The sequence below is a fragment of the Manacus candei genome, unplaced genomic scaffold, assembly GCF_025592945.1.
Source record: "Manacus candei isolate 608988 ecotype Guabito, Panama unplaced genomic scaffold, ASM2559294v1 h1tg000028l, whole genome shotgun sequence".
NCBI lineage: Eukaryota > Metazoa > Chordata > Aves > Passeriformes > Pipridae > Manacus > Manacus candei.
Window position 1 is genome coordinate 32957757 of NW_026138076.1, and position 21542 is coordinate 32979298.

The 21542-nt window shown below is 39.6% G+C and overlaps 1 protein-coding gene across 1 annotated transcript; it reads right to left on the reverse strand.

Annotated features, from left to right (window-relative positions):
* Positions 1-2671: 2671 nt before the first annotated feature.
* CISD2 (CDGSH iron sulfur domain 2) lies at positions 2672-10389 on the reverse strand. The gene is made up of 3 exons (XM_051789714.1): positions 10219-10389; positions 4070-4281; positions 2672-3034 (listed from the first exon to the last, which is right to left on the reverse strand). Exons 1-3 carry the CDS (start codon positions 10319-10321, stop codon positions 2945-2947), a joined length of 405 nt encoding a protein of 134 aa, XP_051645674.1. The 5' UTR covers positions 10322-10389; the 3' UTR covers positions 2672-2944.
* Positions 10390-21542: the final 11153 nt, after the last annotated feature.

Below are 21542 nucleotides of genomic sequence, written 5' to 3' on the forward strand. Positions count from 1 at the left end.
GATAACCAGAGGAATCCCGCTCTCATGCAGACACAATCGTAGGCATAGCGCGGGAGAGAACTGAACGTGCCGTTCCAGAAGGTTCAGAAGAACCTCTGCAGCAGAAGGTCTGACAGCATTCCTGGCAGCCAGCATTGGGCAGAGTTACAGTAGGCAGCATATGGGAAAAGACAGAAATTGGCCATCTGGAAGCAGGGAATTGCACAGGCCAGGGGATGCAGTGATAATGTAATTATAATCACCGCTTACTCTCTCTTTTTCAGCCAGTTTTTTAAGGAATTTAGACTGAAGCCTGAAATTAACTGTGAAACAGTCATGGTGTAATACAGCCAAAAAACAATGACAAGTTTCTGCATTTTGCTTTTGTAATAAACAGAGTGAAAGAGATAAATTTTGGGTCAGCTGCATTTCAATTACATTTACTTTGTCTAGTAGTTGCCACAAGTCAAACACCTTTCTCTAAACTTGCAAGTTTATTTGTAGCCTAATCTAACTATTGTTCAAATTATAATCAAAAGAAAGGTAAACATTACTGTTCTAGTAGAGTAAAAAGATATGTCACAATATGCCAATTTCAGTTTCTCCTGATTTTTTATTGAGACTGTGAAGACCTCAGTTCTGCTCTTTATTAGCCTTCAAGGCAAATTTATCCCTCTGTGTGGAGCTTCCAAATCAGGTTAGAGAAGTCAGGTAATTGGTTCAACTCGCTCTATTGCTGGTGAAATACAGGGCGCTGCAGGCACTTCAGCTCTTAGCTAGCTATCTCTGTAGACTTCAGGTAAATGATTTGAACTGATTAGTAAATTCTTTGAGATTTTCTACAGAAATTTCTGTGTCCATGAGACAGTATTACCTTGACAGATTTTGAAATGCAAGGAAATGATGATTTATCTTGCTTGTGATTGTCGTTATATTATTATCTTGTGGAAATTACTAAAACATCCTTTCTGCAAAGGCACTGTAACTGAGTGCTGCTTTTGCAACACTACAAATGTGTTCCATTCCATTACAGACATAAGCACAAAAAACCAAACTCCTGTTTATTCCATAGCCACGTTTGTAGATAGTTTAACAGCAATCTCTTCTAAGAGCAGGCAGGGAAAAAAATTATTTCACAATCGAGCTGTATTAAAGATGGAGTAAAGAGGTTAAACCTTACACTGTCGTTCTGCTTTTAGAGGAGCTTTTTGGGAGAAACAAAACCAATTTTGCTGTATTACTTAATTCAGCAAGGTTTTTCTTAGTTTAACTGGCTTGGTTTTTATTTCAGAGGAAACCAAATTATTTGAATACAAAAGTATCCTGATAAAAGATGGAAGTACATACAGGGCTTTATATAATAACAGCCTGCTGCAATGGGCTGTGGATTTTAGAGTCTGAAAAAAGAAATCTAAAGACAGGCTTTTGCATTTCACAATAACTTCTTCACCAAACCCAAGAATTGGGGCTTGGTGTTCAATATACCTCTCTAAGTGAAGACTGAGTATAAGACACCTAATATTACACATTTTTATCTATTTTCAATGTTATATGCTAATACGTTTATGCTTTGCTTATCCGTTGAAATAAGACCACCATGAAGCATTAATACATTAGAGGTTATACCATGGTTCTGTTACACACTCTGTAAAAGCAGGCATTGAACACATAATCACATTCTAATCTGCCATCTTTTGTTGCAAGGCAAGAGGTTTTGGTACCTGGAACTACAACAGTTACAAAAAGAGGACGAATGATCTACCTTAGTTCTGCTGCTGTTGCAAGAGCCCTTATGTGAGAACAGCTTTCTGACTTGCTTTCTGCTACAGCACTGTGGTGATCAGCTTTGGCAACAGCTCTGGGGCTTCCCACCTGCCTAACAATGGGTCAAATGAAATGCTGTTAAGGAATGGCTGAAATCTGCCTCAGTGCAACTGTCTAAAACTGTAGCGTGGATCAGATTTTTGTTTTTAAACTGATGGATACAGTCTTTCATGGGAGAATAAAGCACTTTAGAATAATTAGAAGTCTAGCAGTTAGGTAAGTAGCAATTATTTACCTGCATCTGAAATTAAGCCACATCACAGCAAAGTTCTGACTTGCCTAAATAATAATTCTGAATGGGGAACAGCTCAGCTCTGCATCCATAGTTCTGTCATTTAACCCATTCATCCCATGAGAGTTCCCATTACAAAAAGTAGCAACTACAGTGCAAGTGAATTTGCATGAAGCAAATTGGCATTTCCTCCCAAGAGCACATGAACAATCAACACAGGGGCCTGAAACAAAGGGATAATGTTTGTGGCTGACCTGCTCAGTAGTTTAGTTTTTATACAGTCAGGAACTGCAGCACTCCACCTAGGATGCTGTACAAAACTCTCCAGCTGTTTGTCTGGGGTTTGTCTGAGCTGGGCTACTTTGCATAAGACTAACAAAGTGCCCACGCAGGCAGTCTGCACAGGCCAGACCTTCAGTTACCATAACTTAACACTGTTGTGCTGCCTGCCTGAATATACATTCACAAACAATGAATTTGGTATCTTTTTTCTCCCCCATTGCAGTGCACTCAAATTTGTTGCTGAAAAGCAAAATAAAACATGGCTTCTCAGCAGAACAAAATCAAACAGAAAAGTGCACTTCTGTCACTTGAAATAGTGACAGTTTTATAACTGCATGTTCATACAAAAAAGGCTTAGTTGTAGAAAGTCAATTTATTGTTGAAATAAACGACTTATTTACAGAGATAGGTACTTTACAGTTTTACAAAGCAGACAAAATTCTTTTCAGAATAAGGTATTGAAACAGTGACAAATTCAGCACTGTCTAAATGTAGTTTATTCCATAAAGAAATCTACAGCACTCATTAAACTAAATCATACCAATCACATAATAAATGCTGCCCCTTGCAACTACAATGGTATAAAAAGACTTATTACCAGTCAGGATCTAAGGGATTAAACATCTGCTATACTTCTTTCTTCTTGAGTATTAGTGGACCTACATTATCTCCTGTTAATTCATTGTGCTTGTTGTGGGAGCCATCACAGACAGGGAACTGAAAGAAAACAGACATGAGGAATTAGAGTAACTCTGTACAGCAATTGCAAGGTGATTTTTGTACTTCTTCCTATACCAAGAGCACTTTAATAATGTTGCTAGTTCCTCCTATTATATCCTGTTTCAATATCAAACTCTGTCTCCTATCAGACAGAGGACACGTGATACTATGGGAAACAAACACTGTTAATGGGTCACTAGATTTGTGAGATCCTAAAATAGCTGTTCTTAGACGCAAAGTTAGGGATGAACCCTTTTCCATGACAGAACAGCAAGCAGAGCAGCCATCACAGCTACAAATGGTTTAAAATTTATTGTGGAAGTGGTCTGAATAGATTTAATCATTTGCAACCAGAAAGTACTTTTTTAAGAAAAGCTGAAATACTTGGCTGAAGTGATTAGTCCAAAGTGAGAATAGTTGAGCAAGTTTCTTCAGTTCAGGGCAGACTTTTTTGTTGTTGTTAAAACAGGAAAGCATTCAGTCCAGAGAGGACAAAACCAGAATGCAGTCAGGACATTCAAAATTGAATCAGGAAATTCAAACTGAGGTTAGATGAAAAATGCTTATTTAACATCTGGTTGATTTCAGGGATAGACTATCCAAACCAGTCATTGACTGCTCTGGACTTCATGGGGATAGCTCTCTCTCACCAACACTGGCCCAGTCTTACTTTCACTCTACTATGAACAACTTTCTAAGCATTGTTTTTTTGCAAAATAAGAGTAGTTATCTTCTAATTATTTGCAATGTATTTCAAAACAGTAAACAAAGCCTGGTTGGTTTTATTCTGCTCACATGTGGTCACTCTAAATGTTTCCAGAAAAGCCCTACTGCATTTCTTTCAAGTTTCTACAGTTTCTTTCTGCATGTAGATAGGTGTATGTGGAGAAAAAATAAGAATTGTGCCATTCTGCAAAACTGAGGAACATGTCCCACCTCCAGAGAAAAGCAACAGGTCAACATTCACCACCAAAGCACTGATAAAAACATGCAAGTTTCAATCTCTAATCCTACAGTAGCACAATGTCTTACCGTCTTAGAACGCCAACACCTGCAGTAAGCTTTAGTGAGGCACAGATCTTCAATGTTTATTTCATTCACTACTTTGGGATTTTCCTTCTGGATCTTAAGGTTAATCAAGCTATCCTTCTGCTGCTTCTTCTTGGGGAGGAAGGGACGAACAGCAAGGTAACCGAGCAGGGCCAGCACGCCCAGGAAAGGCAACAATCGCAGCCATTCTGAAACTAAAGACAGGTGGGATTTAGATTGGCACTTAAGTTTAGTGCAGTGTCAGCTACTTTTAAAATGGCTTAGGCTGAGGGCAGGGAATGGAGATGCTCAGTCAGCAAGGCTCTGAGGGCAAGCAAGACTCCATGAGTAAATCTTATGAAGAAAGAAGAGACAGATTAAATCGTGGGGTTTACAAGAGGCAAAGTAAAAATCTGACTCCTAGAACTTCATCTTAATTTTAAGACTCTAGAAGATGATTCAGTGAAAGAGAATAAATCAAAAATAAATAAAAGATTTACTGGAATAGGGAACCCTAAAATTACAGGGGTTCTGCTCGCTTGCAGTAAAGCAGCACTTGTACTAGCAAATTGCTGCATGTGGTAAGTATATTCAGTGCAGGTATCTTAACATTCTGTAAAGGAAAAATGATTCAATACATTTTTAATTGAATTTTTATTTGCTTATTTCAGGTTTTGCTCTTCTTGGAAGTTTTTATCATTTTTTTTGTTCCAAGTTTATTTACAAACTTGGTAGAAATTACACAGATTATTAGGCAAACACTAGCAAAACCTTTACCAATCTTTTTGGATTTATTTTTCAGACCTCTCCTCAGGGATCTGCAAAAGTTTCTACAACTCAGAGACTTGAAATCAGTAACTCAAGTCGCAGGAAATTACTTTTAACCACAGTAAGGAACCTCTTTTAAGTACAGGTAAAAGATACAAGTATCCACTGCAGGCTTGGCTGCCTTGCTATATAATTATAAATCTTCTAGGTATACTGGTGAGAGAAGACTTACTGAACTTTTTAAGAAATTCATCAATACTTTGCATATGATCTACATATATTGAAGGTGGATCCACTTTTCCAGCAAAACATGCTATGACAGTACTCCAGTGTAATTTAAATACCATGGTGAAATAAAGGTTGATAGCATTTTTCTGAATTTCTGGAGAATATATTAAATCTAAACACTCATACAGAAGAGAGTTTAAAAATACTTTAAAAAAAGCAAAAGAAAGAAGTATAATAAGCTGGAGCACAAACAGCTGCATAAGCACTTTGTAATACAACACTGTAATCAAGTTACTCTTCTAAATTATTTAGGATCAGAACATAGCAAAATTTTGGTTTGCAGTTTGTTTTTTGAAATTAAGATGCACGAGAAAATGCAATAGAGCAGGCTAAGGATGCTAGGTGGGTTGTAGCTCTCAGAAAATACATTATTGTGTTTAGCTTGATTTTATTTAAACTAATAGAGCACACACTTATGCTAATACTTTTCCAGTTGGAATACAGTGGATTTTTCTTAAGAAATTGATTTTTCTGGAAGTACACCATGTGATGAAAATACTTCGTGGGACTAATTTTATGTTCTTTGCGTTTTCTATAGCCTTTGACATTACAGCCACACTTAGTGCATTTCTCTGGAAATGCATTATAGCTGCAAAAATCCTAAAGGCACTGCAAGAACTTTCGGTAATCACTTCACTGAAGTTTTGGGTCCCTCACTACAACAAAGACATTGAGGTGCTGCAGTGAGTCCAGAGAAGGGCAATGGAGCACAAGTGTGATGAGGAGCATCTGAGGGAGCCAGGGGTGTTTAGCCTGGGGAAGATGAGGCTCAGGGGTGACCTTATCGCACTCTACGGCTGCCTGAAAGGAGGTTGTACCCATGTGGAGATAGGCCTCTTCTCCCAGGTAACAAGTGACAGGATGGGTGGAAATGGCCTGATGTTGTGCTGGGGGAGGTTTAGATTGAATATTAGGAAAAATTTCTTCACTGAAAGTGTGGTCAGACATTGAAACAGGCTGCTGAGGGAAGTGGTGGACTCCTCATCCCTAGAAATGTTCTCAAGGCACTTTGGTTTAGGGGTATGGTTTAGCAGTGAATATGGAAGTGCTGAGTTAAAGGCTGGACTCAGTGATCTCAGACTGAATGATCTTAGAGGTCTTTTCCAGTTTTAATGGTTCTGTGATCTCAATATAGCTCAAAACTCCCTGATACAACATCAAAATCAGGAGTCGTGGGAGACTCATATCCAGATGGGTTCATCCAAATGAAACAGGAACATGATAGCTGTAACCTCTGAGAAGGGAAATTAGAAACAAACATGATTTCTTTGCTTATTTCTAATCTGGGAGTCTCTGGAAAGCCCTCAATTACACCAATGTGTACACTAATCATAAAGAGACTTGTTATTGCTAAAAGACTACTAGAAGTTCATGTGTTTAAACTGAAAAACCAACATCATCATGCTTCTAGGGCAAGAGGTACAAGATACTGTGACAAAGTAAAAAAAGTAAGAGACCTTTGGGCTGGGTGGGCAGCAGTGAGAGAAAACCCAAACTAATGCAATTATGCCTTCCTACAACTGTAAGCTGCTCTGTGTTTTTGAAGCCATTCATACCTTTCTGAAGCAGATGTAAGGCAATTCACAAGACTTTATTTTCACAGCTGACAACTCAAAATTCAGCAATTACATTGATTCTGGAGATCCTTTATCAGTTCTGCTGCATGGGAAGAGACAGCCTTTGGAGACAGAAATGAAGAGTAGTATATCGAAGAGGTTAGTCTTCTATCTTGTGTTAGACAGAGACTGATCCCAAAGAAAAGTTCTGGAAAGTATCAGAGACCAGAGAATTCCAAGAAGCTGAGGCCACGGACCATGGGCCACAGTTACATTTTCAAGGAGAGGTTGTTGTAATTTTTAGTCCAACAGTAACAAGTCCAACAACATAAGAAACACATTGTGAACTGACAGGGACAGGCCAGACACTAAGAGTCAAATCAAAGCAGGTGTTCCCTGCTTGTCTTCCATCAACTACTCCTTTGATATTTTCACTCTGATTTATGTTTCAGCTGATTTCAGTGGAAATGATCCTATGCAGACCAAAGACCAGGCTCTTACAGTAACAGCTCAAATGCAAACCAAAATCTTAACAAATATCAGCTACTAGACAAAATGAAGATTTGAACTGTTATTATATATTCTCTAAAGTGATTAAATTCTTCAGGCAAATTAAAATTACTTACTAATTACATTTTCTTCAGAACTAATAAGCAGATGTATGCTAACTGTTCAGTTGTTTGCTCTTCTGAGGTGAACGTTTGTACCATTTTAATGACATCTTCAAAGATGAAAAGCAATGCTAGCATGAGACAACGCTGTTCATTTGACTGAACTTGAGAAGGGAAGGCTAAAGCAGCTATGACAGAACACTGAAAGAGGCCTCTGAACAGCAGCAGCATGATAACTTAGATATCCACTTTCAAACCCAAGGTCAAACATTCTTTCCTTCCTCCCTCATTGCATTTACCTTCAGGAGTTATGCATTAGATGTTAACAGTCTTTCTCTTCAAGCAAGCAGTTTTTCATTCTGTTTTGGTAAGGTCACAACAAACAATAAGTGACAAGATTTTTAATCAGCACACTATAACACACACCTATAAAAAAAAAAGGTGCTCCTTATAGTTTTGGTTTGTTGTTTCTACAACTGATGTGCTACGGGAACTGAGGTTGCATCTGCCTGGAAGATAATGAAAGTTTATAGAAGCAATAAAAGAGCTAACAAGCAAAGGACTGCACTGTTCCAAATCTAGGATCTGACCTGCCTTTGCAAACAAGGTCTATGCTAGCAAGTGTTTTATACTGCTGGTCCCCAGAGATGCCACGAAAGGACAAATACTAATGCACTTTAAATGTTTTTACATCTATATTATTTCTCACTTTCCAAAAAGAAGCAAAGAAAAATGCTTGAAATTTTTGATATGCCATTTGCCAAAGAATATACTCCGTAATTTGTAGTAGTAGTAAACACAAAATAGAACATTAATCTAATCTTCTCTATTGTCTGACAGTCTTTCACTACTGGTAATTCACTGCAAAATAACCCTGGGACTGGGAATCCCCTGCTCTTAGATACTTATGACTTTAGGACAGGACAGCAAAGAGAAGAGGCAGCATTTGCTGAAGCAATCATTTTCCCACGTGAAACTTAAGACTGACAGCAGCTCTGAGTGCATGTAAGCACAAGACTCTTCAATGAGCAATGACGTTTGAATGACTTCCAATAACCTTTAAGCACTAAGAGATGATATTTTTTTAATTTAGGTGCCTAGGATGAGGTGTCCTACGATTTCCTTTTCGAAAGTCTCACCATGTTGCGTTTACCCTGTGTCATTACTTTAAGCCCTTGTACAGTTTTGCTTTTTTTTCTTCCATTTTCATTCACATCCACTCTAAGAGATGTATAAGCATGTCTAAGATGTATAAGCATGACAGCAGATACTATTCTAGCTTACTGTTAAAAAAAAAAGAAATATTGTAAAAATGTTATTTCTATAGCTATGTAGTTTTAATTATACCTTCATTTCCCATTTTTAGAGTCCAGTCAAAAAAAAATCACTGAGGCAAGGAATTTTTTCAGGTATGCTCACTAAATACTACCAGTTCTCAAAGCAATTTCTGACTTGGTCCTTCTTTTACCCTGGTTTAGTATTTTTGGGACTGACATTTCCGATGTTTCATCTCCACTTAAGGTATCAGTTGTTTGCTTCTTGCCCTCCCTCCAAATTCAAGAAAGTACCTGTCAGTGGGGTAAATAATATGACAGCAGAACATTCTTCCCCACTGATCACTCTATGAAAAACAAACAAACAAACAAGTCCTGACGGGTTTTCAGAATGTCTTCTCAGAGGTTCTCAGAATAAATCGTATTACTACTATGTATTGTGAATAAACACAGACTGCACAAATAATGCTGTTACAGAAATACATGTTTGGAAAAGTGAAGCAATAAGAAACAAAAGTATTACCAAGCTTAACAACTTGCAGTTAAAATGGCAATGACTTAAGTAGAAAACTGACAAATGCTAGGAATAGGCAAATCTGCGTTGTTCTGTAGCTTATTTTATCCCCTTCCTCCCATCTTTGTAGGAGCTGAATTTCTCTATTTGGTAAATATAATTAACAGTTTTTCAAATGAAAGAGCAGTGGTGGAAAAAGAAGAACTGTTCATTCAAAAGAGGTTTGCTTGTCCTGAGAAAGATAATGGGATTTACAGTTTACAAGCAGCATAAACGTGCTGGGGGAAAAAAAAAGTACTCAAACCTGGCTTTAAATAAATTGTGCCCGTTCTAAATTTAACAATTTTCCATCACTATTATAGTCACAGATGCCTTAGTGCTGCAAGATACAAGGCTGACTCTGCCCTTTGAAAACTTTTTCTACTTCCAGTGAGTTTCTGTTGAGAGCATTCCTCTTATTTATTACCACCGAACTAATCTTGTCAGCTGACACTGCCTGAGGTCCTGCCTGTATTACTGCAGCCGAGCCTGGGCTCCGGGAGCCACAGTTCGCAGAGCACTGGAGAGCGCTGAACACCCAGAACACTCGCCAGTGTTCAGTTTTCTTTCTTGTTCGCTGTGACAGGGCTACGATCAACGAACTGGTATTTTCACTCCCTTACCCAGAAAATGCTTACGAAAAATATTAAATCGAAAGAAAGAAACCCAAACCCACTAACTCTGTGTGTGTAGCAGGCTCCCAGAATGAGGTTTTTTTTGTTGTTTGAACGGGGTACAAAGGCCGTCTTCAACCTGTGAAGCAGAGGACGAGGCCACGTTTCAGGCCTCCAGCTAAAATCCCATTCCCTGTAGCCGCACGGCCTCTGGCTCGCCGGTGTCGGCACCGAGAGGAATTTTTAAGCACAGCGCCAACATTTCACTCCATCGCTGCACTTTTTCCTGACAGCTCCCACCTCCCTCCCAGGGCACCCAAACCTCCTGTCTGCCGGGTCGTTCCGCTGCTGAGACAGTTTAAGGTTTGGGGTTCCCCGTTCCCTGACGGAGACGGTGCGCGATGCCCGGCGCGAGGGGCGGGAGCCGGAGCCCGGGCAGGACCGACGCGCCGCCGGGGCGGGAAGGGGGTCCCGCTCCCCCCGGTCACCTGTGAGGCGGATGAAGCCGCCGACGCTCTCGGGCAGCGGCAGGCGCTTGAGGTAGGCGGGCAGCTGGACCTTGACGATGCGGGCCAGGGTCTCCAGCACCATGTCTGGAATGTGCCTCCGCGCGCCGCCACGGGATGCTCCCGCCGCGCACGCGCCCAGGGGCGGTGCCGCGCACGCGCCCGAGAGGCCGGCCCCGTTCTTCAGGAGGGCGCCGCCAGGGGGCGCTGCCGCCGGCGAGGGGGGCGGGAGCGCTCCCGCCGCCAGGGGGCGCGCGGGAGGGAAGGGAAGAAGGAAGGGAAGGGAAGGGAAGGGAAGGGAAGGGAAGGGAAGGGAAGGGAAGGGAAGGGAAGGGAAGGGAAGGGAAGGGAAGGGAAGGGAAGGGAAGGGAAGGGAAGGGAAGGGAAGGGAAGGGAAGGGAAGGGAAGGGAAGGGAAGGGAAGGGAAGGGAAGGGAAGGGAAGGGAAGGGAGCATGGCTTGAATAATACGTGGCTTATGATTTACAGGCTGTATTTAATCACCGGTCGTCACCCTTGCTGCATTCAGGTTGCATTCCACATTGAAGGTCTTACAAATATTTTGAAGTAAAAAGACTGAAGATTTTTCTTCTCGTGGATGAGGTAGGACAGCGTGAACGCTGAGAGGTTTAATGCTACAGGGAGAGATGCACCCATCTTGTCTTTGGCAATAGTTTGCACAGAGCAAGTCCTCTCTCCACCTTTGATTTGATTTGATTTCATTTTATTTCACTTTTATGCCAAGGAGACTGGTCATTTTTTGGCATAGAAAATGCCCCCTGTATAGCCAGGTGAAATAACGTGAAGTACACAGCCATTCTGAGTCAATGTAGCCAATCCATCCAGACCTGGATACTCTAGCGTTAATCCCTTGGTCATGACACCACCATTTGGTTCAAGATGCTTTGCTGCCACCGTGAGTGAATCTATCAAGTGCTAATAGCATATAGCACAGAGCACAAGCAGGAAAGCTGAAGCAGCCCAATCCTAGAAGACCTGTCTCCCTCCTTACATGATCCTGACTGAAGCACCGTTCTCTGTCCTCCCTCAGTGACTGAAACCATGTACTGAAACCACACCATATCTGCCCATATCAACAATGCACTTTTCCTGCTTGCCCAGAATTGGTATTCAAGAAGTTTTGGGGTAGGGTAATAGGGTTCCACAAGACAATGGAAGAATAATTATAGGTATTTCTTGAGTCACATAAACCCACTGCTCTGTCTTTGGCTGAAAGTACTCAGCAGTCATGTTTGTCTTTTATTGACTAGGATATACGAACCTAGTGCTAGATCTCTTTCACTAGTTTGCTTTAATGATCAATTCCAAACAATCTTAACCAAAAGTTAAAATCACTGTAGAGAACTAAAGCAAAGCAAACAAACAAAAAACCCTACCAAAACCAAATACTGGAAGCTAGGTTTAAGACAAGCAAATCCAACTTATTTGTGCTTCTGGCCTGAATATTACTTTTCTACCTGTGACCCTACATTAACATTTCCTGATGAATCATCATCTTTAGCTAGTGGGAATATTCCTGTGATCTCACAGTATCTAAGTTCCCTACCTCACCTAAATTTATCCATGTAATGAACATGTCTGTTATCCTAAGATGATTCCTTCTTGTTTAGGCAAATGCCTGCTGTTAGACAGGGTAATGAAAGAGTAAAACATTTGGTTATTCCTGTAAAGATTACACGTCAGATGTTGTGATGTAACCTTATTTGTGAAACTTTCTGGGGAAAGAATACATAAAGCTGAAGGTACATAAGGTAAATCCTCTAGTTCTGAATCAAACAACTTCACACTGAAGTTGAGAGCCTCTGTTCTTCCCTCCTCCTCCCCCCTTTCTTCTGCTCTTCCAGCCTTCTCTGGATGCTAGCTGTGACACTGGGAGCACAGCTGACATTTCAGGGAAGATCCTGAATCCCACTGTGCTGCCTTTGATCAGTGCTGCACTCAGCACACTGCGAGTCAATCTGCACATGTGGCAGAGAGAAACTGCTCTTGCTGCTCCTTGTCTGTCCACGGAGGTATCAGCTGACATGAGTCATGGACACGTTTGGCATATGAAAGTCTGAGAGTCATAGATTATGAGAAGCCTATAAAAAAAATGAGAATGAGTTTCTTAACTGAAGGGGAGGAAAAAAATCTTCTTTAGAAGTCCAGTTTAAACTGGAGCTCAGGAGATGTATGTTCACCCTGCAATTTGGTTGCAGACTTCCTGTTTGATTTAAGGTGGAAAATGTAAGCTACAGGCTTGCTCAGTCCTGCAGGAAAGAGCAGGGTTTTACACAGTAACACAGGGACCACATTATGGGGTCAGAACTTATTATCAGTCAACATCAGGAGGTTTAGTAGGCCGGTGTGATATCTTCCTTCTGTTACACGTGTTTAACACCCTATGTGGACATTCTTATTCCAGAGGCAGATTGCTACTTCAGGATTTTATCAGCATGCTTTTCAACTCAAATATTGTTTGGTATCTGGAAAATTTTCTAGGTTTTTTGGGGGAGAGTAACATGCAACAATTCATTCCTGCATATTTAGCTTCTTTTTGTGAACTGTTAAAAAGTAAAGATTGCCTCTGCTGATGTGTTTCGTGCTAAATTTGGCCACTGAAATTCTGGTATTGGGAGGATATATAGGAGTTGCAGTACTAAAAATAACAGCACAAAAAGCCAATTATAGTTACCTGAACAGAACCTAGGTTACCCATACTGATTTCACCACTAAGTATCCTCTATCACCGGGATTTTCATCTAGCAAGAACATTACAGATAAAATGGAGCTTACATGAAGAGAGCTGCGTAGTTAGGGCTAGCTCATGTCTTTGACATCTGGAATTCCCAAAACATAGCCCAGATGAGAACCAGCCCAATTAACTTACTACTGTGCCTGCTTTGATAACAATTGTAGAGAAGTTCGTGGTGCAGAATTTATTCTTGTCACTACAACATGGCTGCTGCATTGGTCCAGTACACAGTAGAAATAAGAGCTGCCTTCAGCATCCTCAAGCTGGTGGTCCAACAGACTGAACATAATTGAAAAGAATCCGGTTGTGTTCCTTGTTTTGCTACCCTTCAAAAATTGCTTAATTTCCCTCTGCCTTTAATTCTGCTGTAAAATGAGATGATACTTACTGGTCTGTCTAGAACACTAAGATTTGCAAAGGAAAAGAACATTTGTAAATTATATATATTTCTTTTATTTTACCAAGTACACGTCAGTAAGGATAAAAGATGAAAGGTTCTGAGGCTGCAGACACACAATTCTTCCATCTGTAAAAGAAGCCTAAGTAGCACAGTAATTTGCTCAGCACTCTTTCATGGTAATGAGCTTTTCTATCAACAAGATATCTTGTGTTGTTAAAACCATTTTCTTGGAATTGGTATTGCCATTTTCCAAACTGAGCACCTGGAATAATATCTGCAGCAGGCAAAACTACTATTGTTAACTAAAAACTATCCTGCCACCACATTGCTGGCTCCTGTGATCAGCAAACACAAGCCTCCATCTAGGAGGAAGCCAGATCTCCCCTTTTCTATTTGAATCATTTCACAATGGGGTATGATTAGCTGCTGTTCCTGCTGTATGCAAGGATCTCTCTTCTCCACTTCCCCAAAAGCAAGCAAAATCATTGCACCCCAGAAGAGCTGTAGGAACTGTGATTCATTTCATGCACTGTCTCTGTCAGCTAGTTATGCAGCACTGTCAACACCCAACTATTAAATAATTGAATCTCAAAAATGAAGGAGACTGGCTTAAAATTGAACATAAGACCATGTATTTATATACAGTTACTTTTCTCTTTTTTATGCTTAAGAACATTGCAAGCAAGTTGCAATTGCATTGCCTGCAGGTTAGGTTTTCACTTTGTATTTTTACATCCAGAGGCCTAGATGCCTACAGAAGAAAGCTGAGATTGACGTGCTTTCACTTGGCTCTGAGACTTGGCACCTTAAGAGGCTTCTGCTGGTGTTTATTGAAAATAGCTACTTGTTTATAGTGGGCAAAGTGTTCCAGAGAAAAATAAGGAAACAAATCGTATTCATAACAGAACCAATGGGGTAATTTTGTGATAGCATAATGTTCATATTATAAAATTACTCCTAAACGAGCGTGGTATTACTTTCTAATCTAACTAATGCCCAAGAATTTTACCATGTAAGAATTATGTTTTGAAAGCAGGTGCTATCATGATTGCCTAAGTAAGTGCAGTGTCCTACTAACAGCATGTTATTGTTGAATTTTAAAATTCCCTGTGGCTTAGAACAGCATTTATTGCTGCAGATTGTAGAGAATTAGTTTCTGAAAAGAATGGAAACAAGAATATAAAGAAAAATTGCGAGATTTCTAAGAATTGGATCAACATGGCAACTTTGTGCATGAGAGAACAGAGCAGTAGACTCCGTTTTTATTTATTCAAGGAAAATGCCATGCTTTGATCTCTCAGCCACAGGTTTAACATTTTAATTCCTTTTTCTGACTGCTACTGCTGGGGAGTGGGAAATGTTACCCATGAGCTGGGTATAAAACAAAGTTGAAGAAAACCCCAACTCAAGAAAGAATAGGTATATTGAGTGCTAACTTTCCAGAGATTTCCACACAATATTCAGTTACTTTCTACACATTTTATGGATTTTTCCAAGCTGGAGCCATCTTTTTATGCAGTGGTTAGCATTGGTCCACAGTAGTGGTTTCTACAGCTACTGTAACAGTTACAGAAATAGCACAAGATGAAACTATGAATATCCACTTGGTTATGCAAAGTTGAACCTGCATTTATTTAAAGCACAGAGAGCAACAAGTTGTATGACATGAAACTATTGCAAGCATCATCAGTCAAGTAACCCTAATGATGCACAAGAAAGTACACAGTAAATATAATATTGCGATGAGTTTTAAATTTTGAACCATTACATGAATCATTCCGTTTTTCCATCCACGTTAGGTAGCTGATCTGCTATGTACTACTCATGAGCAATCAGACTGATCTGATTGTTGGTGGCATACAGACTTGCATAGATTTGGAACTTTATTGGCTTCCGGGGAGTTGCTATTTCAAAGTTTTACTCAAATCAGAACAAGTATCCTTAGGATTCACTAATGTGCTCATAAGAGACCAGATATGTTATTGATTTGTGACAGGTTCTGCCTGGTTTATTGCAATAAACCAGACTTCAAAATCCCCAGATTGTCCCCTGGGAGGAAGCTGCAGTGATGGAAAACAGATACATCCTCCCCTTCACTAGAGGACCTACAGAGGACAAAGCTGACATAATCTAGGAAGTATCCGCTGCTAAATGAACAGATGTGAAATAAACCCACTATCAAAACACTACAAGCTGCTCTCATGATGGGAATTCTGGGGAAAAGAAGCTATATATGTGTCATCATATTCTCAGCAGCAGACCACTCACCATTCCTTTTTAAACTGCATTGATCAGTGAGGACTGCGTATCCTTGACCAGGTAACTAAAAGTATATGTATTCCCTTAATACTTTACTCCCTTGGTGTAATAGCTGTCATTGAAAGATATTTCCTTCATTTTGGAAGGCAAAGGTGAGAGTGCTACAAGACTAATTCCTGTGACGCAATGTGCATTCATTGGCAGTGGCTAATTATAGCACAGAAAAACTACCAGCTTCCCCTGCCGAGGACAGAGTACACGGTCTCTGCTGCAGGACTGCACTCTGCTCTTAAGTTCTTCCCATGTCATGATCCTCACTGACACTGCAGTAAAACAGCAATTTTGTCATTCCTTCTGAGGCTGCTGTGCAACAACAGCACTGAGGAGATTTCTGAGCCTGGCTCCCCTTTCCAAGGTTAGCGAAGTCTGGCAGTGACAGTAAGCCACACTCATTCTCCGTCATCTCACAAGAATAAAGAGGAGCTAAAAAAACCCAAACTCAAAACAGTGTGCCTCTTCAATTTCAGACAAGTGTATGTCCAACAGATGGAGATGTAAGCAAGAAAAAAGTGGCTATCTTGGTTCCAAGACAATGACATGGAATAGTACTACAAATGCTAAATAAGATTCATATAGCCTCATTTATGCCTATCTTAGTAATGCTTTTCCTTTTCTCTATTTTTCCAGACACTCCCCATCCTCTGGACTGAAAGTCACCTAAAGCACAGGGCACTTCTAGATCAATGTAGTTGTCTATTCCCTAGATTTGTAAGTTATTTCCTCACTTACTTTTCAAGATATTTCCAAAATGGTATATAAACTCTGTACTCCACCACAGTGCACAGAGCTGTAAAGTCTGTAATTTTTTTTTTAAAAAAGTTGCTTTTTCTGCTGATTAAAGGGGGAAAAAGTAACTAAAACAAAAAGTAGGATATAAACATATCACCTCAAAGTTTATAAAACTTACTTTACAGGAAATGTAAGCTTAGTGACTGTGAAAGGTACTTGATAATTAAGAGGCATTTATCTTGAACAACATGCTAGGAGAATGCTTTTGGAAACTAGGAAAAGATCCTAGTGCCTCTTTTTTAAAACCAGAATGTATTTTATTGAAACTTAATCTTGTCATTGTGTCTGTAGTTAATTTATTAAGACACTTGATAACATTTTAAAACTGCTTCCCAATGAGGAATTAAATTATTTTTGTTCAGGTTTTTTTTACACTTTTATGCAAGTTATTTTGACAGTTTCAGAGACAAAAATGTTATGATTATTCAGAAAACAAGTACAGTAGAAACAGATGCTACACATAGTCCCTCAAATTGCCCATCCAATATGATTTCATACTGTCAAATATCCTGAATGATGTATGGCTAAGTGCATCATTTAGTCTCCAAGTACCTGAGTTCTCCATCTCTGTTTGCAGCAGTGTTTTTCTAATATGGGAGCTAAATAGAGATCATAAAATCATTTAACATAAGCCACCAAATAGTCAGGAAGGACTAAGAAATTATCTTTTTTGCTGTTACCTTGAATTTAAATCATTATGACTGAGAAAATTAGTATCTTGGATCCCACTACCAACTCCTTAAGTGAGTATTTTTCACCAAAAAAAAAAAAAAGTTCTCATTGTCTCTATAAAAAAACCCAAACATCTATCACTTGTAAAAGTGACAAATCTCTGTAATATTTCTTGGAAGACTGAAAAGCATGCTTGACCTTGAAGAATAAAAATCACCAGGAGTACAGAAGTCAGGTTGCCTTTGCTTTATAATTTGCAAACCTGTCAACAACTTGCCAACACCTGACCATGTTTCATGACTACTGTGTGTGTCACAACCCACTGTCTCTGAAATATTGCCCTGATCCATCCCCCTAACCATAATGATGAAATAACTGGCTAATTTCAGTATCGGTGACTTAGGGTCACCAACAATATTTCCCAAGTTACAATATGACTGCAAACAAGAATAGTATTCTTTCCTTCTAAGAGATATATTTGGCTGGATATTTGAGGTATAAGCAAGCTCTTGGATACCTCTTGGTTAACTGGGACATACCAAAAACTGAAAAGACTGGCCAAATCTTTAAAGATGAGGTTGCTCAGAAGTCTAGAAATAAAAGTGAAAAGACTCTTAGTACCACATGATAGTTGGCCAGTTAAATCCATTGTCTAAATAAACAGCATGTATTCCTGACAGTTCAAAGACAAACAGAACAAACAAACAAGAACTCCTGAAGTATTTCTGTGGACTTTCTTATTTTCTTAAAGCATTATTTTAAATTGAGTCAATACAGCATCAAACAATTACAACACTGCAATCTACAAGACTGTACTAATTTCCCCAAGGAAATATAGCATTATTTTGTATAAAACACAATTGGGGGGGGGAAGAAAAACAGAACGAATGAGAAGGCAAAAAAGTGCCTCTTTTTGGAGAGAAAGTCAACCTGCTACCTCTGCTGAAGTGTAGTGTTTATTTAACTACAAATATGCCAACATTTTTACCATCCGGAGTGCCTCAGCAGGAGGAGGAATGACCAGGAAAGATAGTTTGCTGCAGGCCATTTGTGACACCAATGGTACTATGGCTCCTATGGCAAGTGTCCCTGTCCCATGTCTTCTGGAAACACTGGCTGATCTCTGTAGGGAAATCTACTGAGGTAAAAGGCGGTTTATACTTCAGTGTATTAAGTACACCATCGGTGTCCTGATTAGCTCAGGCTAATTCTCTGTAACTGTAGTCAAACAATGAAAATTGTACTTTGCATGTAGCAAGGCAGGTGAATGGAAGCCTGCACTTCAAATCAGTGATTGCAGCATGTTGTAAAGTCTGATCAGCTTGCCCCTGGCTAGGGAGCCTGTGAAAAAGATTAGCTGGCCTGTATGAATAACTACCTTTAAGCCTTAACATTTTATCTGAACTAGCAACTTTTATAGGGTATAGTGTACACTGGTCAAATCATTTGCTAAACACAAACACTCCTCAAAGGTTGTGGTTTGCATCCTGGAATGAGCATTGGAGGAGCAACTGTATTAGGATGGTTCAAATCTGACTAGTAATCAATTACATCAAAGTAATAAAAATAGACATATCTTGAAAGCGCTCCAGAGAGTCCTTTGATGTCTCCTTTAGTAAACACAATAGGCCAAATTAGGTACTGCTGAAAACTGCTGTAAGAGCTTGGTCATCTTCGGTAACACTGGAACTCCTACAGACTTAACATGCAGCCTGAAGTAGCTTGAGGGGACAAAAAGCAGGTATAACAAGGAAGAGCAACCACCTCCAAAGAGATGGGCTAAAGTAGGTCACCATTAAACACCTTTTTGACAAGGTCTCCAACTGATGTACCCTGGCCTTCTGAAACTGATAAAACTCTGAGTTGTTCCAGAGAGGGGTTTTGCCTGCTGAATTCAGCTTGTTTTACGTTATTTTAGCAACTGTGACTAATTGCTCAGCCCTTCACACCCCTATTTTAAGCTATTTTGCTATGTAGGTTTATATTATCTATGTTTATTCAGGCATGTAAAGAATTCATATAAAAAAAGAAAACAGAGGTAGGTAGTAACTACATGACAACAAAACTTTTCAGTTTTCAAATTTGGCATTGTAATTACACCATACACACGCTCATCTGACTTTCATGCTTCAATATCCATACAGCTGAATCAGCACAGAAAATAAATGTTCTTGTTGACAAAAACTGCTGATAACTTGACAGGAATATATTTTTCACCTAGATCAAATGGCAGTTTTTCTGGGAAAAATCCAAATACTTTGTATGAATACTAATAAATAACCTGTAGCAATTTTCAAAGATTTTGTCGTTTATCTGTGTGAAAAAAAGCATAATGAATTTTATGTTGTCATAAGTTTATTCTTGTAAAATATCTCTTTCCATAAGGATTTCAAGAGAAGAGAAAAATCTTCTTTAACTGGAAGAAAACTATGTTGTCACTAAGAAGCAAAAAAGCTGCTAAACAATGAAATGCTAAACAAAATCCTGAAGACCAGAAGATTTTGTTGGGGGCTTCGGTCTCTTTATCTTAGTATAAGTTACTGAAATGTTCTATACTCTTGTGAATCCCATATGACCTTGTGCAGTCCATGAAACCTTAGCATATCATTATTCAATAAAGCACTCCAGCTTTTCACTGGGAGTCATATGTGGACTTAAACATTAGATCTTCCAACTCCCTACACAGAGCAGCAACAACTTAAAATGGATTAATGTAGGGACGCAGCATTTTGCCCCATGACCTAGCAGTGAGACAAAAAGCACTACTATACAAAGGAAATGTGGATTAGCTTGGGAATTGTTTCAGTGAGAATGTCAGAGAAGCTGTCAAAGAAACAATGGGAGATGAAGAATTGCCAAGTTAGAATATTAAGACAAAAAGTTACCTTTTATCTAGTATTTCTTAGAAAGCTAACTGCTGCCTAATGCATTGACCTTGGGTTTCATTCCAGATGTGAAAGGGTTTTGCTACCTCCTCTTCCTAACATAATGGTCCCAGATGCAACTGAGCACGCACTACAAAGGCTGTAACTGTGCCTTCTTGTGCTTCTTGAAGGGGAGAAGCCCTCAGCTACAAGGAAGGCCTTTGGAATTTAAAACACAGATCAGGTGGAACCCAATGTCATCCCCAAACTTGTTTTTCTTCCACTGTCTTGTAATGGTTGGCAAATTCAGCCTTTCTATTTATTGTGTTTAAAAAAAGCCAATGGAAGAGTCTTATTTTATCAGCTTTCTCCTGTGATCTTATTCTGGTGGTATCCACTGAATCAAAAGTGTCCCCAATAAGGTGAGTTTTGCTCAGATTAAAGAGGGATTTGACTGCAAGCTTGATTTACGATAATTAAAGGAAAAACAAGTTGGACAGGATGCTGGAGAGAAAATTGAGGCTCAGTAATACATGCAAACAGGGAGAAGCTGCTGCTGCTGCTGTTGTTGTTGTTCATCTTACTGCTTTGTTTTCCAGCAGCAGAAGTGTTGTGTTTCGTCTTAACCAAACAGGAACTAATGATAATCTGCTGGATGGACTAGAAGGATATCTTGTGTCTGCTGACGTAATTTTTTTTTCTCTCCTAAAATGGAAAATCTTTTTGGAAAAAATCTGCATCTTGTTTCCCCCTTTCCTCTCATATATATGAAGCATCCTGTATGGAATGCTGCTTCCCGTGCAGGATGCTTGGTTGCTCCACCTGTTTTAAAGACAGGTAGAATAGCATGCTCAAAATGTAAAACTGGTTGGTTTCAGGCAAGCAGAAGTGAAAAACCCACACTGATGTGCAAGTAAACTACGTTAACCTTTTAACTTAAAAGGCTGGGCTGCTTTTCCCTCCAGTCCCCTTGGTGCTGAGAGGCAGTGCTATAACAGTGTATCAAGTCATTCATGCTCGTTCTGCTGGACCATCAGGAAACAGCTGAATTGGACTTGGCAAATTCAGCCTTTGGAGGCTGTTGACTGCTTGGCTGCACAGGGCTCTCTAACACCATATTTGAAAAAGCAAACAAAATTCAAAGACTAAGTTCAGGTGAGTTGATCTGCTCTCAGTATTTTTGTGCAACCTGTTTATTACTGTGCCACACCTACTGAGCTATTTTGCATAATAAACCTCTGAAAATCTAACCCAGCTCCACTACCATATGAGGATTAGACATGGTAATACATCTCTTCAGCCACTTCTGAGGATTGGCTTCAAAAATCAAATTCAAATGAAGCAAACCCAAATAGTTCCACAAGTTGCAACACTCATATTCAGTACCCATCATCTGTGCCTCTTGCATTTTATATTACTACATGAGGTATCTGTGCAAGTAGCGTTGGAGTACACCTGCTGCATATGGTAAAGGTGAGAAACTCTTCGTGTATGGCACATTGACATATT